The sequence below is a fragment of the Gambusia affinis genome, linkage group LG18 (genome assembly GCF_019740435.1).
Source record: "Gambusia affinis linkage group LG18, SWU_Gaff_1.0, whole genome shotgun sequence".
Lineage (NCBI taxonomy): Eukaryota > Metazoa > Chordata > Actinopteri > Cyprinodontiformes > Poeciliidae > Gambusia > Gambusia affinis.
In genome coordinates, this window is record NC_057885.1 from 551,462 (window position 1) to 567,821 (window position 16,360).

Here is a 16,360-nt window from a genome sequence, read left to right on the forward strand (position 1 = left end):
AATGAGTGATGAAACAAAATGGCCAACAGGTAATAAACATCACATATGACGTTCATCACAAGGCTCCATTCTCCTAAAAATATCATGAGATGCAGCCGCTTTGCATTCATATTCCAAACATGCAAATCATTCAAATATTTGCGTCGACAGAACACAAGAAGCCATTGAGACGGAATATGTTTATTTCAGCTCAAAGCTCGAGTATAAAACAGAAAGTCAGTACAAAATACAAGAAAATGAAAGGACATGAAGGTAATCAAAACCTTTCGCTAAACTACAAAGTTAGTTACAGAAATGCCTCTAAATATTCTCTGGCAGTGTTACGTTCAAAGTGGTCATTTAATCAGCGATTGGTCACGTCAAGCCGAAGTGCCTTAAAGTGGTTCAACAGGTCTAAAGGAGGAAACAGTCAACTGTAAGGATGCGACTCCATCCATGTTTTGAATACAGTAGCGGACAGGAAAACTGAGTCGGTTATTCAGTGTCAAATGAGTTTTCAAAACAGGGCCACAACTTTTTGTTTTGGTAAAGTTCATTCTGCTTTGTATAAAAAGGCTCAAGTGTTGGGGGTGATCCAGCCAGCCCCCCTTCAACCAAAAAAAATAAAAAAATAAAAAAAAATGTTCCCACAAGATAAATCACCAATGATAAGCCACTGAAATCATCTAATCTTTACACTAAGGAAATAAGAAAATACAGCTTATCAAGTAAAAAACAAACAAATATCCTCTTAACACCGTGAAGTTTTATTTGGCTTGAAACTGGCCAATACTTAATTCAAGATAATTAAACCTAGCTAAGCAATTAGTTAACGTGATGGCAAATCATTAGCAAAAATATAGAAAAAAAAAGGACAAATTACTACATTTAAATGAAAACATAATGCCATTACAAATAAAAATGAATAATGGAGGATATAAAAAGATAAACCAAAGGACAAATGAAGGACCGTAAACTAATCGCTGTCGCTGCCCCCCTTCAGCAGCCTCTTCCCACTGGAGGGAGCAGGGATCTCCTGTTTGACCTTTGGCCTACAGGGAAAAGACAAGAAATTTAATTCAACACTGATGAAGATCACTGGTTCTCATCTTCATGTGTCCTTGTGGTTTTTCCTGCAATAAGGTTATTTACATCAAAGGTGCCCAACTCCAGTCCTCTTAACTCTCTGGGTGTCGCCTCTAGTGAGTCATTCAACTGATTCAAATGGAGAAAGAGAGGAATCTAATAACTGCAGGGAGGTTTGGACATCTGATCTACAGGTTGTTCCTGCTGCGATCTGACATTTCAGCACATCAGCCTCTAGCTTTTGTTTTAGGAACATCAACTAAATATACAGGTTTCCATTTCTAAACTCCCCAACACAAATGTTATCGATTTTTTCCAGCATTTTTCATAATATTCTAGACATTCAAGCTAAATGAATGGAAAGGTGAGGGGAAAGTTGAAGAGTAATATTCACACTTTGAGTAACTCGGCTTGTGTCCTTTTTAAACAAAAATTAACTTTAATTTATCCATTTATGTTAAACGCCTGTGTGTGGTGTTCGTTTCGCCTCTTTTCTCAACTGCGACTGAAATCCTGACCTGAAGGAAAAACCTCGTGAGCTTCATCGTAACTGATGTAACCAAAGTTCAAAGGTCGTTTCAGGGTGTAGTCTATGGGATTTTCCTTACCCCACTTTGTCCATTAATTCCAGTCCGTCGTTGAGGCTCTTGAACCACAGATAACGATTACGGCCCCGAATCTGCAACAAAGTTAGAAAGTAAAAAGGTTACTGAACCATCCTAATATTGTGATGTCATCCAGCTGCAGAAACAGGCTATACAGTGAGACTGTAAACGTCCTTGTCCTCCTCCTCGCCACTAGAGGCAGACTTCGACTTCTTCCCCGAGGAGGTGTCTGGGGCTGGAGCGCTTTCTAAAATGAAGAATGCTCTTGATAAGTGACAGATAGAGAAAAACTCTAGTCTATTGTACAAACATATAAAACTATTTAAAAGCCTACTTCTTTTTTTCGGCTGCTTCGCCCCATTTTTCTCCACGTTTCCCTCCTCGGTTTTGCGGTCCCTGCCTGGACAGGCACAGACACGGACCTCGAAGCACCGCCTGCCCAAGACCTCCCCCCTAAAGTCGAACAAGACCAAAAGGAAAAAGGCTTTAAAAAAAAAATATAAAAAATGTACACATCCAAAGTTGAAATAGAAATGTGAAAATTATTTCAAATATATTCAGAGCGAAACAAACTTTTACACGATGGTGGATCCCATTTATCAGCTTTAATAACACAAACCACAACAACTGTTATGTACTAACAAAGACGACGACTCACTCTGTGGTCTCCAGGGTCAGGATGGTGAGGATGGGCCTCCGGTTCATCCCACCCATGCAGGAGCTGTTACACATAAAACTAAGTAGGATGGTGGTGGTCTGAGATCCCAGCTGAAACAAGAACACCAGACGTTTGAAAAACTTCCTGGAGTCTTCAGGTGGAAAACATTACATGTTGAGAAGCACTGATTTACTAAATGACTCAATGTAGCATCGCAACTTTCCATCACTCACATGGATCAAAGTTGTCTCATGTAGTCACATGGTTTCATGTTTATAGAGCCAATTTAACCGAATCTGTTTTTACTTATAAAACTTTAATATTTATACTTCTAAACTTAAAAATACAAATCCAAAAAAGCTTAAAACTTTCTATATAATTTATGTTGGTTCTTTTTCTGAGGCTCTGGACAAATCAGATCTAGTAAATCCAGAGTCAAATTAACTCCCAGGATTGTAAATAACTAGAATCCGTTTTTCAGTTTAGACATCCGATCTTGACGTCTAGATTCCAAATCTTTTACACATTTAATAAAATCTCCCAGTAAAGTAATGCACAAAGTGCGGAGCGATTCTCTCTGGGACACCTGTGGGCGTTCGTAAGGCACGGTCACGCTCTGCCTTTTGGTGTTCGGATCCTCAAAGTACTGTGCCAGCTGGCTGCCCTCCACTCGGATCAGATGGCTCTTGTTGTCGGACGCTGAGAAGAAGATTGCAGATAAAAAGCTGAATATTTCCACCTGTACATCACAAGCAAACAAATACGACTCTTTAAAGGGAAAAAAAAAAAAAAAAAAAAAAGTTCCTTACGGTCTTCACTTTGGTGGTGTGGGCACCTCTTGACCACTTCTGCCACATGCTCAGTCTTTTTATACACGGCCGTCGCTCTGATGACGGCGCCCTGCGGCGGCTCCTCCTTGACCAGAATCCCAATCGGAGTGGTCTTAGCCAGTTGGCAGAAAAGTTTCCCCAGCTTGTTGGAAAACTAGAGAGAGCCACAGACGTTCCCATCAGTGGTGCTGCTCACCAAAAACTTTACAATCTTAGCAAATTCTACCCAAAACTGTTTACTAATCCTTGGTTCAGAGAATCAGAGAATCATTCCACCTCTGTCAGCAAAATATGAGACAAATTAAACTTCTTCCGTCATCTACGTTTAACCCTTTCTGTTCTGAGGGAACATGTCCCGTCATGTCAGAGCTGTGCATGGCAGCCGAGCTGCTCCTCTCACACAGCAGAGTACCGGCTGCAGGGGGCGGGAGTTTCGGTCCAGATCACCCTAACTTCAGCTGAACCGACCAACCGTGAGCCAGAGGCGATCAGTCAGCGAGAAAACACGAGCGCAATTGGTTGGTTCAGGGCAGCGTCGGCCTCCGACCCTTAAACTTTAGCGAATAGCCACAATGAACGAGAGACACTGGCTGAATGCCACCGCAAGAGATTCGAAAGAATGGATTTTTGATGCGGAATGAAGGTAAGAATTTTTCTTTACTGTTAATTTACAAAGTTTTAAATGGTTTGTGGCAGTAGATACGAATGTTTTAAATTAAAGCTTTTTCCTGACAGGTAAACGTTCATTTACTAAATTAAAACGGAGTAGTTTGAGCTTTAAAGAGGTTTTGTGGAGGGAAGGAATGATACACAGAAATGTGGTGCTATGGAAAGATTTGAGGCTCATTTTTGCTCCTCCTCCTGTTTGGTTGCAGACAAAAAATCTCCCAAAACATATAGTTTTTTTTTAGCTAACATCATCTCTTATCACAAATTTAGCCAAAAAGGTTTAATATTTATAGGTTTTAGATGTTATGGTGGGTTTGTACAGCTAAGATTTCAACAGATTAAAATGTGGAAAAGATATGATGAGCAACTTACCGTCGAAGTGACGCTTTTAGCAGTGCCCGAGTCATTAAATTCCAGATTAAACTCGTGCTGCCCAGCGTAATTAGAAATTGCTGGGACAGTTGGTGCAGTGGGCACATTTATAGTTTCCTGCATAGTTTCGGGATTCTCCCAAAAATCCAGATTTTGATTCTTTAAAAAACAAAAAGCAACAGAATTACCACAAAGAAAGGCTGAATCAAACTATCTCCTCTTCATTTAATTTAATAAGTTTAATCTTTACTTTCTTCACATGCTTACCAAAATTCCATCAGTGTGAGCCAACGATTCATTCTCAGTCGACAAAAAACTGAAAAAGCAAACGTATAAAGATTAGTTAAATTGTAATCAAGTTAACAATTTTAAATCCCAATGTAGAGTGAAAATGATATTTACACATTGTTCCACAAATCATGGAAGGTGTTCTGACTCAAAGGGAGGTTGTTGAAGTCCGAATCCTCCATTGTCTCTTTCACTGTGACGGCAAAGTAGGAAATAAAGAGAAAGAACAAAAACTTTATGTGACAATGAGGTGTGCAGCGCTCCACTCAAAATGACAAGTCTATGCTTTACCAGTTTTGTTATAGTTTCACAGTAATGCTAAAAACAATATTCACATTTAAAAAAGATGGGGAAAAAAATCAATTAAATATTTTAACAGTGTTTTATAAAAATCTGGTTTACACAGAAGCAGTTAAATGGCAATATATGTATTTATCATTTCTGTTAACATAAACATGACATTTTATGTCATCATTTTAATTAACAGTAACATTGTAATTATAGCTGAATTTTTAATAGGCAAAAACCAGTTTTGTCTGAAGACATATAGACTAAAATAAGGATTAATTATGTGATTGCATTTCAAATGTTCATAAAAATATGAACACTTAGAAATACCTTGAATTCACCTTTAGAGTTTAGCACTTAAGACATTAAATTTACCATTTTTGAGTTAAAGGGTCTCAGCTTTTCAAAGGTTTTAATGTGAAATGGAGAAATAAATTACTTTCTAACCTACACAAATAATCATTTCAATAAACTTTAAATCAAAGTCATCAGTTTTGACATATTTGTATGAGTTTGTGCTACGTAAGAACATTTCAGGGACAGATTGAAGCAACTCTGCACTCAACAAGAGTCACCAAGTTAGTTTTATTGATTCGTTTCAATTTCACCTTAAAAAAAGACCTAGAACTTTTCAGATTTGTAAACAAAAATAAAAAGACCGTTCGAAAAAGTGTTGGTAAAAATGAAACATTTCGCCAGTTAGCCGCAATTTACAACCAAGCACAATGAGTTCAAGACGGGTAGGCCTTAAAGCCGCAACTCTGACGCTAATAAAACCGCAAGAAAACGTCTTGAATTTTCGGCTTTTTTTATTCAATTCAGGTTTTAATGAAACCTACAGCTCTCAGCAGCATAAACACATTACCCATTGGATATCTTTTTAAAAAGACGGGCGTTAGCTTTCCTTGAATGAGGCTATCACAGGTAGTCGATAAAACGATAGTTTACACACAAGGAACAAAAAAATCTATAGGCTAAAACACAATATAACAATGCAAAGAGCAACCGTACGAAAACATTCAGCACAGAGTCCACATTTCGTTTTACATTTATCGCAGTATTCGTGTTAGCATAAGCGGCTAGCAACGTTTGCTAGACGACAGCTAGCTTAAACTGCTACAAAACTTCCTAACTGCCAAATAGTAAGTTGGGCTAAAAAGAACAACGAGATTACCACATTCAACTCTTTTCCACACAGCCGCGTCAACCGTGGTGCGACCACTGCTCAGAGATGTTGACTCACAATGTACTTTTCAGGGGAAAGCCTCCAATAATCCCGAAAATTTCCAAAATATTTTGAACTGACTGAAGCACGTTGTCGGGGAATTCCACTCAAAAAAACAACAGAGGGGGATGGATGAGAGTTTTTCTTCAAGTGCGGTCCAATCAGAGCGTACAGAGAGGAGGGACTTATGTTTTGTGGTCCAATCAGAGAACCGAGTGCTATGCGCAGGACCAATTAACATGGCTACCCAATGCTAAAGCGTTCCAAGATGTTTTTCAATCCGGGTACAGGAGGCACACACGTTTTAGGTAGGAAGTTCTCTAAATCAGTGTTCCCCAACTCTGATCCTCAAGGCACACCAACATGCATGTTTTAGATGTTCCTCTGCTTCAACACATCCCATTCAGATGATTGCAAGTCAGCCATCTATTAAAATTCTGTGTGTTGAAGCAGGGAAAGGCATTAAACTTGCAGGCCTGTGTCCTGCGACGTTTATGCGTCTCTGCAGGAGCACACAAGTCAAATGATGAGAAATCCGGACATGATTTCATAATGAGGAGATGATTGAGACATTTTTATGAAAGTAAGGACACATCATTTTTATTTAACCAATGTATATATATTTATTTAACTTTTGTCTCTCTAGACTTTTACATAAATACCCTCAATATATGTAATTATTCTCTATTTGTTTTTATAATATTTTAATATTTGACTTTGAGTTAACATCTGTATGCATGTTATTTGTTTGAAATAAAGTTTAAAATAAAAGCACACACAAACTGTTTTCATTCAAACTTGATCAGTTTGCCCTTTGATCTACTGAGGCCCTGACATCAATTTGTGACATTACGCTTTTCTGTATTACAGTCAAATTGATACTAAAAAAAACATGTAAAATGACAGCTATGTGAAATTCTGCAAAAATATTTGCAAAATGATGCTTGACAGAGTGGGATGTTTTGTGGACCTTCCCTCTCCCCAAAAAATGTTGTTTTCAGTTACAAAAAGTACAAATGAATGTTGTATATTTAATTTGTGGGGAAAGCAGGTTTTTAAATCCTCCCCTCCCAAGAAGTTTTGGTAAAACAAAAAAAATAAGTGCCATAAAAAAAAAATCAGGTGTTATTCAGCACATGGTCAGCAAAATACCCAAGTTGACATCTCCTTCTTGCATGTTGCTACTTATTGAAATCTTTTAATTTTCTGTTCATGCAGGCTGGATGACGTCACCTCCCATCAATTACCTCTTCAGCTGTAAGAAGGAACTTCAGCAGCTCCACAGAGCTGTTTGTGTAGCTCTGCTGGTGGCTGGTCACCAAAGGTGGAGTCACGCCCACAGGGTTCTGTCCCAGTCTTGGATCGCGTCCATCTCTGTGAATGCAAAGCGTTGATCAGTTCCACTTCGGGGGGACAGCTGGATGTTTGACCTTAGTGAAAGTGCTGACGGAGCCACAGAGTTGTCTCTGAATCCGTTCCAGGACAGCACAGAAACTCATAGAGACAATAGACCATTAGTTTTATTTTTATAACGCCGTCATGTAAGGCTGTAATAATCCCTTGCCAAGTGTCATTTAACACTTTAGTTTACCACCCAGTAACACGGAGGCTTTGAAAGATACCCAGACTGTAATTTGCTAACCTCCACGTCTGAATTTTAATAATATTCAATGCTGTTATAAAATTTCACCTTTCATTTCTGCTTCGCTCTGCAGAGATTTACGTCCTTCCGGTTGTGTCCGGTTTCCTCCTGCAAAGCAAGAGCAAATGTTATTTTGGTGTTTACTGTGTATTAGGGATGCAAAAATAAATACATAAAAAAATAATTTTTCTGTGCACCACAAACGGCTTTGTCTCAATTTACAGCAAAGTATCCAGGTCCCAGGAAAGTCTTTGTGTTTCGCAACAGTAAACCTACAAACTTCAATGAACTTTCTATTGGATTTTTGTGTGACAAATCAAATCAGTGCATATGGAGTGGAAGATAAATAATAATGCATGGTCCCTGCAACTTAAAATTTTAAATGTCAGACATGCATTGTATTCAGGCCCTTTTCACTGATATTCCTAAATACAATTCAGTGCAATTCGTTTCATTTTCAATAAATATAGCCCAACTGTGGACAATTTCATCTCAATTTTAGAAGGAATGAGGTCGGTTCGATCGCGATAAGCTCCTGGTCCAACAAGGACTCCTGAAAATTAGCACCAGCCACATGGATCAACAAATGCAGTTCCACAGGCAAAAGAGACAAAGATTTAATTATTTTTCCAAAACTTCATTTATGTTTTTGCTTTTAAAATGTGCCTTTAATTTACAAGCCTCCAAGTCAGAATTGTGACTTTTTAGACATTTCATAACCCATGCTGAAAATATGCTTTTATTAAAACCAAACCTTTGTTCAGTTTAATAAACTACTTTGACAAACACTCGACATCATGATGAGGGACTTTTCATCTTACTTTAGTAGTTTGTCATTTAAACTGTTGGATGATCCAACATAATAATGACCACAAACACGCATGAAAACACTTTGAGAACAAAAAAACAATCACAACCAAACAACTGGAGATTTTTCTCAGATTTTCTTAAATGCTCATTGCAAACGATGGTCAGTATAATATTCAAGTCATGAACTATTACAATATAAATCAAATTTTGCTGAACAAAGCTCTTCATGAGAACAGTATTTACTTTCAAAAATAAAAATAAAAATCACAATGCACTGTTCCAAATTATTATGCACAGCAGATTTTCTAAACATTTTATGGATTATGAAGAACTGTAAGTGGTCATTCTTTGAATGTGCAGCATTAAGTGGTCACATGTACTAAAAATCAAAAGTTACATGTTAACATACGATCACTTCTTTGGTATCACCTGCACAATTCTTGCATCCATTGAACTTGTGAGTTTGTGGAAAGTTTCTGCTTGAATTTCTTTGCAGGAAGTCAGAAAACCTTCCCAGATCTGCTGTTTTGATATGAACTGCATTCCACCCTCAGATCTTCTGCTTGAGGAAACTCCAAAGATTCTCAATAGGGTTGAGGTCAGAGGTCAGAGGAGGGTGGTGACCACACTATGAGTTTCTCCCCTTTTTAGCCCATAGCAGCTAATGACACAGCGGTATTCCTTGCAGCATGAGAAGGTGCATTGTGATGCATGAAGATGATTTTGCTGCTGAAGGTTTGGCTCGTCTTTTTGAACCATGAAAGAAAGTGATCAGTCAGAAAGTCCATATACTTTGCTGAGGTCATTTTCACACCTTCAGGGACTCTGAAGGGGCCGACCAGCTCTCTCTCTCCTCATGATTTCGGCCCAAAAAATGACTCCACCACCTCCTATGGTATGCACACATATGGTAAGGAGGAACCTCTACATGATACTGTACATGTATTTCCAGCAGTAGGACATAATAATGACGGCAGAATGTCAGCACCTGCTGTCCATCACATGACTCGATGTACTGTACCATCATTTTGAACCAGCTGACCCCAACCATCCACAGAAAACTCTGTCACACACACACACATTACATATAGGTCATGACGAGCAGGAACGTTATTTACACGTTTCTGTGCATCACTAGACAGCGGTCACATGGCTCATGTTTGTGGTGGTGTGACGTTCTTGGCCGGTTTAAAAACCCCGGCTGGCCTCACCAGTTCCTGCCTCCAGTTAAAACGAGCAGAGTGACGGGTTGCAGTGGAAACGTATCCCGTTATCAAAGTCTGTTCTTGTTCTTGGCCGTCTCTGTATGAATTCATATGATCTCCTCTGGAATACTAGCCGGTCTCGTTCTCCTCCCGGCTGCACGCATAAGCCTCCAAGCTATGCCGGCAGGAGGCTCTTCGCCACACTGCTGATGGTGTAAAGTTTCTCTGCATTTAGTTGGAGCCACACATGACTTGGCTTGGCTTTTAAGTGGAAGGGTGGGGGGGTCTGGTTGTTTCACAAAAGGGGAGAAGCAAGCACCAAGGAGACAGCGGTGTGCAGTGAGTAGCTGGATTTATGTTTGTGTGTCTGCCTCTAAAGACGTTTGGCAAATGTCCTGCACCCATGCGAGCCTTGTGATGCGCACACACCCCTTTACTCCCAAAGTTCTGCCCAATCACACCCTCGCTCCTAATTCAGGTGCCACGGCCCAGATTTAGAGTGCACCTGTTGCCTGCTGGGGGAGGATTGAGCTTTGTTGTACATGACAGACGGGGATCAGCAGTGAAGGGGGCGCTGTAGAGAGGGGGTGTGGGGATCGTATGTGACCTCTTTGGTATGTGATCTGAAATAGAAAGAGATTTAAGCCTGTCGGGATGAAAGACAATAGCAGAGACGAGCCCTTTTGCGCTGCAGAAGAGAAATGTTGAATCACCCTGAACTATTCTCAACAGATTTCGGTATTTTTATCTCCAAGAATCAAATTTATGATTTAGTTGTTTAGAAGAGGGACACAGAACAATACTGTCCACCTGTCCTCCCTGAACCAGCTGGTGTTTTTTTTTTATTTTCACTTTTTTTAATGAAAGAAAGAAATGCATAAAATACCCCAGATGCTATTCAATAAAAATAACTTATATTTGAAGTGGCATTAAATACTCAATCCAACAGCAGGTCAGCTGTTGTGATTCGTAGTTCACAATGGACTCCAGCCTCTCACATTTAGGGGAACAGACTGCATAAAAACAGACTGACGCTGTTCAACAGATATGATTCACTATCAGACGCCATCAGATAAACACAATCTTTATATAATGATTCATGGCATCCATCCTCACAAGACCTCAATGTAGGGGCCACACACTCACATCAGTTCACATATTCTGAACGAGCCTGACTTAAAAGAAGTCATTGTTTTGTTAAGAATGAAAACTTGTGACAAACAACTCAAAGCAGTGTGTGATGGGGATGTAAAAGGAAAATAAAACAGTTTTTTAAAAAAGAAAAATCCAAGAAGTGTTACTTGAATTGAAATTCAGCCAACTTTACTCCGATGTCCTTAAATAAAATAGGACTCCTTAAACCGATTGTGTGTAATTATTCCTCAGAATAAATCCTCCTGTCCTGAGAAGGCTGCAGAGTTTTGCTAAAGAACAGTTCACCTGGAAGTGGCCCCCCCAGAGAGATTCTGCTCAGGACCTCATGTGACCTTGGGACGGCTCTGGGTCTCCCCTCCAGCCAATGACAGTTAAGGTCAAGACAGCTTCCTGCTCGACCTCTTTAGAGCAGCGTCCCCTCTCCCTGGACCCTTTCTCCCCCCAACCTCGGGAACCTCGCCCCGCCCTCCTGCGTTTACGAAAGAGAATGCCGGTTTGCGCACGACAGTCACTCTATCCGAGCTGGACGGTCAACACAAACTTTGTACGGACGACAGGACAACCTGCGCTCCGGGGCGCAGCAGATTTCTACCCTATTGGGGTTTTCTCCTTTGGATTAAATATATTTGCTCCGTTTATTTTTGTTTTCGCTGCTGATTGCGCGGGTTTTAGTCGGAGCTCGTCTCCATTTGGCACCAGACGCATCTGTCACCATCTGCAACCGAGTGCCTAAAGCTGTCAAAGTCATGCCGGCCGGGTTTCAACAGCTCGGAGGGGAGGTAAGCTTTATTCTTCTCGCTCTTCTTGCTTTTTAAGTGACAAAAATATGGGCGTCCTACAGGGAAAGTGTTTATTTTTAACCCAGCGAGTGCTCATTTCAACTGGAACATTTTACGCACGTATATTTTGGATGTGGCCAAATCAAATTCACCGTGAGATCTCCTACAGTTTGAGTTTCGTCAACTAAAAAAAATGCAAATAAGTCGATACTGCAAAAATATTTAAAAATGTTTCATCCAATATTTGTTTTTACTTCACTTTAAAGGCGACTTTGAACACTCAGTCTGTTCTGAAAGATTTTTCCGTCTTTAAAAGAAAATATCTGACCTTGAAAAGTCAAACATATCGATCACAGCTAATCCTTTTTTGAAAGATTTTGGGAGGAAGTTGTTCTGGAGCAACTTTGGGTCATAAAACAACCAACAGAAGTCAAGTTAATGTTCTCCAAAGCATCAGCTCCTATAAAAAGACTAAGTCTTAGGGAAAGTTTTTATATGAATTATTTATAGGACCAGCAGGCAGTTGGTTGACCAGCAGATCAGAGGCACTTTAATATCATTATTATATTGTAATAATTATTAATATGATTAGTATTCTGACATTGCACTGGTTCTATTCTGGCCACTGCTACTCAATGAACTACAAGGTACTTAGTGGTGCTTGCGGTGATTTTCCACTCACACACGTTCACAAACACACATTCTTCTGTTTTGGTCTCTAAATGCTAAACAGCACTCATTTAGAGACTCAGCACAGGAAGGTCAAGACGCGGCGGCACAGGCTGAATCTGACTCTTTGGTAAATGATTAGGAGAACAGAGTGCAAGAAAAGTAGACGATTGAATCTGCAAATGAAACCTGGCGTCACCGCTTCATCAATGTTCTGATGTTTTCTCTCGTGGAAGAATACAATGAGATGTAAATGATTACTGAAGTGTCACCAGTGGCTGTTTTGCACTTGTTGTTTCACACCAGATCAAAACGTTACCATGTTTTATGAGGTAGTGCTGTTCCGTCATGGCTCCAGAGTTTTCTGTTTAACCAACACCGTCTTCTCAGAGTTTTGAAGAAGACTACGCAAAATGCACGAAAGATTACAGTGAAGGCGCCGTTTCCGTGTCAGACATCTTAAATCGTTGTGTGTCGGTTAAACTCTCTCCGTTGGGTTGCGGACCTCGAGTCCCCAAGGTCATCTCATCTGTCACCGCTCAGACAGGTGCCCGGGGCCTGACGGGAAACCGGAGGGTAGTGAAAGTTCAGGCGCGTGGCCAGTAAACTCGTGGAGGAATTGTCTCTGGTCAGGATCAAGCGTATTTATAGTTAATGTTAGCTAAGGGTTGAAACTAATCCTAACTGTTTAATTACAGCTCAGATCTCACCTCCTACATAACGAACAGACAGAATATGGTTCTATCGTATTGATCAGAATATGGTTGTATTGTTTGGATGTTGGCGGCCGTTCTGAACCTGTGAGCCATTTATGTGAAAACCTACCAACTGAGCTGCTGCATTGTCCAAAGTTACATGGTTACTGTTATTTAGCTCTGTGCAGGCCGCGGTTTGGTAAAACTGTTTTATTTTTTTTTCTTTATCTCGACTCTGGGCCTGTAAGGATAACAAATTTTTCTGGATGATAAATTGTTCCAGACGTTATTGCGATAAACGATAATATTGTTGCTTTGAGATCATTTTAAAGTAATTTAGTGGTAATGGCAAAAATAATAATCAATAAACTTTAAATTCTAAAGAACGTTTAACACTGGAACTGGGAGACATGTTAAATATCCAAAATTAAATAATAAAACAACAAATAAAATACATTTTGAAGTCTTGGTAAACAAAAGTGTCTTTCAAAATAAGGGCTGGTTGAGACCAAAGCACCTAACTGAAGACTTTTAACCTCCAGTTTTTAGTAGAAAGACAGAAAAAAGAGATAATCGATAAATCATGCCAATAGAAATGATTGTTTTAATTTATCATGCAATTAATTGATTTATTGATTATTGTGACAGGCCTACTCGACTCCCTATACATGCTCGCACTCAAATGCTAGGGAACACATAATGCAGCCGCCGGATAAGAAATCCAATCTGGGAAAAGTCCCTGTTATTTTTAATTCATCTATTTATTTATTTTGCTCCATTTCTGCAGAAACTGCTCCTCAACAGTAACAGACAATGAAGCAGCTGTGCAGGTTAAGAGCTAAACTCCTTTTCCTGCAAACATCCGCATAATGCGGCGTGCTTCAAGACCGATGCTTGATAATGAAGGAGAAAGTTGCTGAGCATTTGGTCTCAGTTTTTCTTGGACTCTATTCACACACATAAACTGTGTAATGTGCATAGAAGCAGAGGCTGGGCAACAGACAATAACACCAAGTTATTGTCACTCTGGTAAAAGTTGCTATTTTTTCTATAAAATCTCAACAGTGTAAGATTGTACAGTGTAATGGACTTTAAAATAGGATGGCAGAGATAATCAATGAAGCCCTGCTTTATTGGTTCATCCAGTGGATAAGAAATGTATTTACAATTAGAATTATAAACACACAAAGCATGTGGACGTAAGGGTAAGACAAGGATGTGTTTTTGATTCTAATACCTCTAGCAGTACTTGTGCCAAAAATAATTTGCACAGACAACAAAACTTTGCCGTTATGATACTGACGGTAGAAGCTTAGAGAAGCTCTCAGTGTTTGCTCACTGATCGTTGTTGAGTCGTCAACATTGTGTCTCACTAATAATTATGCAGTGAGAAGTTAACTTAAAATATTAGATTCACTTTTTATGCCTTTGCCCATTTTCATTTTTTGTAGGGAAAGAGATGAAGTGGGACCTCTAATTTCTACAACTAATAATAATAGTGTGGCTAAATGAATGTCTTTTTTGTGTTTTTTAAATTCTTTTATTTGTTTGCCCTGCAGACGGTGACGGGAACCCTCGCCCTATCAGTCTTCACTGCTGTTCTGGGATCGCTGACGTTCGGCTACAACATCGGCGTCATCAATGCGCCGCAGAAGGTAAAAAGAATAAATCCTACTAACCAGAGGTGTTTGAGTACCCAAAAACTTAACCACGTAAGGGTAGGACCATTTCAACCCATTTCTGCTCAAGCAAAAGTAAAAAGTAGCCAAATAAATATCGAGTAACTGATCATAACACCTACTAAGTAAAGTTTATTTATAAAGCGTTTTTATAGACAAAAAGTCACAAAATGGTGTAGAACATAAATCTGAACTGAGTAAGATCAAGTATAAACGCACTGAAGTTACTCACCATGGCCATAGTGTCCAGAAATTTCACTCAACTATAAGTATAGCAATACTTCATAACAATATTACTCAAGTAAAAGTTAAAAGCAGATTCTTTTCTAAAAGGTTACTCTGGTAAATGTAATTAGTCACTGCTGTGTATTTTGGGTGTGAATTATCTACAGTGCACTCAGCTCCTCAGGGATGTTTCATAACACATTGACAAAAGATAATTAAAGTGCTAAATTTTATTGTGTGTCTTTAATAGATTATTAATAGATTACATCTACCAGCAGGTGGTTGTTTGGAGTTATTTTAACGTGAGTTTTTAATCCGTCCTGTTTCACATTGAAGTGACCCAAACAAGAATTAGAACCACGATCAACAGAGTTAAGACGTATATAAAACTTTCTGAAAACTATAGACAATTAAAGGCTTCAAAAATCCCTCAAAACAATCCTAAATATACAACCAGAGACACAATAGGATGTTTAGATCAAAGCACATTCATGTGTTAGAATGGCCTAGTTAAAACAAGAGCCTAAATCCAGCTAATCTATGACAAGACTTGATGTTCACAGATGTTCTCCGCCCATCACCGGTTCAAACACAAGTGTTTGAAAAGTGTTCAAGTTCAAGTTCACACTTGAAAAAAATGCTGCTAAAAATATTTTAGCTGAATATTTTTAGCTGCAAAAAAAAAATGCTTCAATTGGAAACTTTAACACATTTGTACGAGACATGAGAACATCATAAGCTCTTTGTTTCTCATTTAATGAACTGAACAGATGTAGTTCCATGACAGCAGACGTCACGTTGTTGTGGTTGGCAAGCCAGCCCCGTCGTCTCCAAATGTCAACTTTTCATGAGGTTTTGTTGTTGTCATGACAACAAAACCTGCTTATCCTGCAGCTGTTCACAGACTTTCTCTTTGCTTCCCGATTTTACGAGGTGGCATGTTTGGAGCCACAATATTGCCCTTATTTAGAAAATCTCTAAGTTAAATTCTCTGCACACCAAATGTTGATTTTTCCACCACATTTGGGGTTTTGGCAGTGCTTACTGAAAATTTCACCAAGAATAATTTCTGAACATTAACCTGAATTGTGTTGTTTTATTAAGGGAGGTTTTTTGCTAAGTGCTTCCACTGAGTTGCGGTCTGTAAACAGTTCATCTGGTGCCTTAAGAGCAGAGGGACGAACACGAGGCGGTTTGGTCTCGGCTGCTGGCACTCAGAGAGCTGCTGTTGCTAAACCTGGTTTACTGTAAACACAACAAAACAACAACACAGTAACACAAACTCTGCTGGGTTTTGGTTCGACTTTATTGGCCACATATGTAACGCCATCAAATATTAACGTCGTTTAATTTTTTTAATAGGTTTGTTCCACTTATTGTGATTAAAAAAAAACAAAAACTCTTTATGTGAGAAAATCTGCTGGGTTTTCTTTCTCTAAGAAAACCCAGCAGATTGAATCCAGTCTGTGTCGAACTTTGGATAGATGAGACTAAAATTAAG

The 16,360-nt window shown here is 39.2% G+C and overlaps 2 protein-coding genes across 3 annotated transcripts in view; one reads left to right on the plus strand and one right to left on the minus strand.

Moving 5' to 3' along the window:
• Positions 1-164: 164 nt before the first annotated feature.
• On the minus strand, positions 165-6,134 carry tp53 (tumor protein p53). 2 transcript variants are annotated; one of them, XM_044097052.1, is made up of 11 exons: positions 6,019-6,134; positions 4,602-4,680; positions 4,467-4,515; positions 4,200-4,358; positions 3,138-3,312; positions 2,915-3,027; positions 2,329-2,438; positions 2,005-2,123; positions 1,826-1,917; positions 1,674-1,744; positions 165-1,031 (listed from the first exon to the last, which is right to left on the minus strand). In XM_044097052.1, exons 2-11 carry the CDS (start codon positions 4,667-4,669, stop codon positions 956-958), a joined length of 1,032 nt encoding a protein of 343 aa, XP_043952987.1. In that variant the 5' UTR covers positions 4,670-4,680; positions 6,019-6,134; the 3' UTR covers positions 165-955. The 2 variants fall into 2 exon arrangements, with proteins under 2 accessions (XP_043952987.1, XP_043952985.1); XM_044097050.1 differs by having other exon boundaries at positions 5,950-6,122.
• A 5,186-nt stretch (positions 6,135-11,320) lies between these two features.
• LOC122819960 (solute carrier family 2, facilitated glucose transporter member 4-like) overlaps positions 11,321-16,360 on the plus strand; it is a 14,572-nt gene continuing 9,532 nt past the window's right edge. Inside the window, exons 1-2 of the mRNA XM_044097053.1 lie at positions 11,321-11,591; positions 14,515-14,610. Coding sequence (XP_043952988.1) covers positions 11,559-11,591; positions 14,515-14,610 — 129 coding nt within the window. The 5' untranslated portion in view covers positions 11,321-11,558. The remainder of the gene's footprint in view (positions 11,592-14,514; positions 14,611-16,360) is intronic.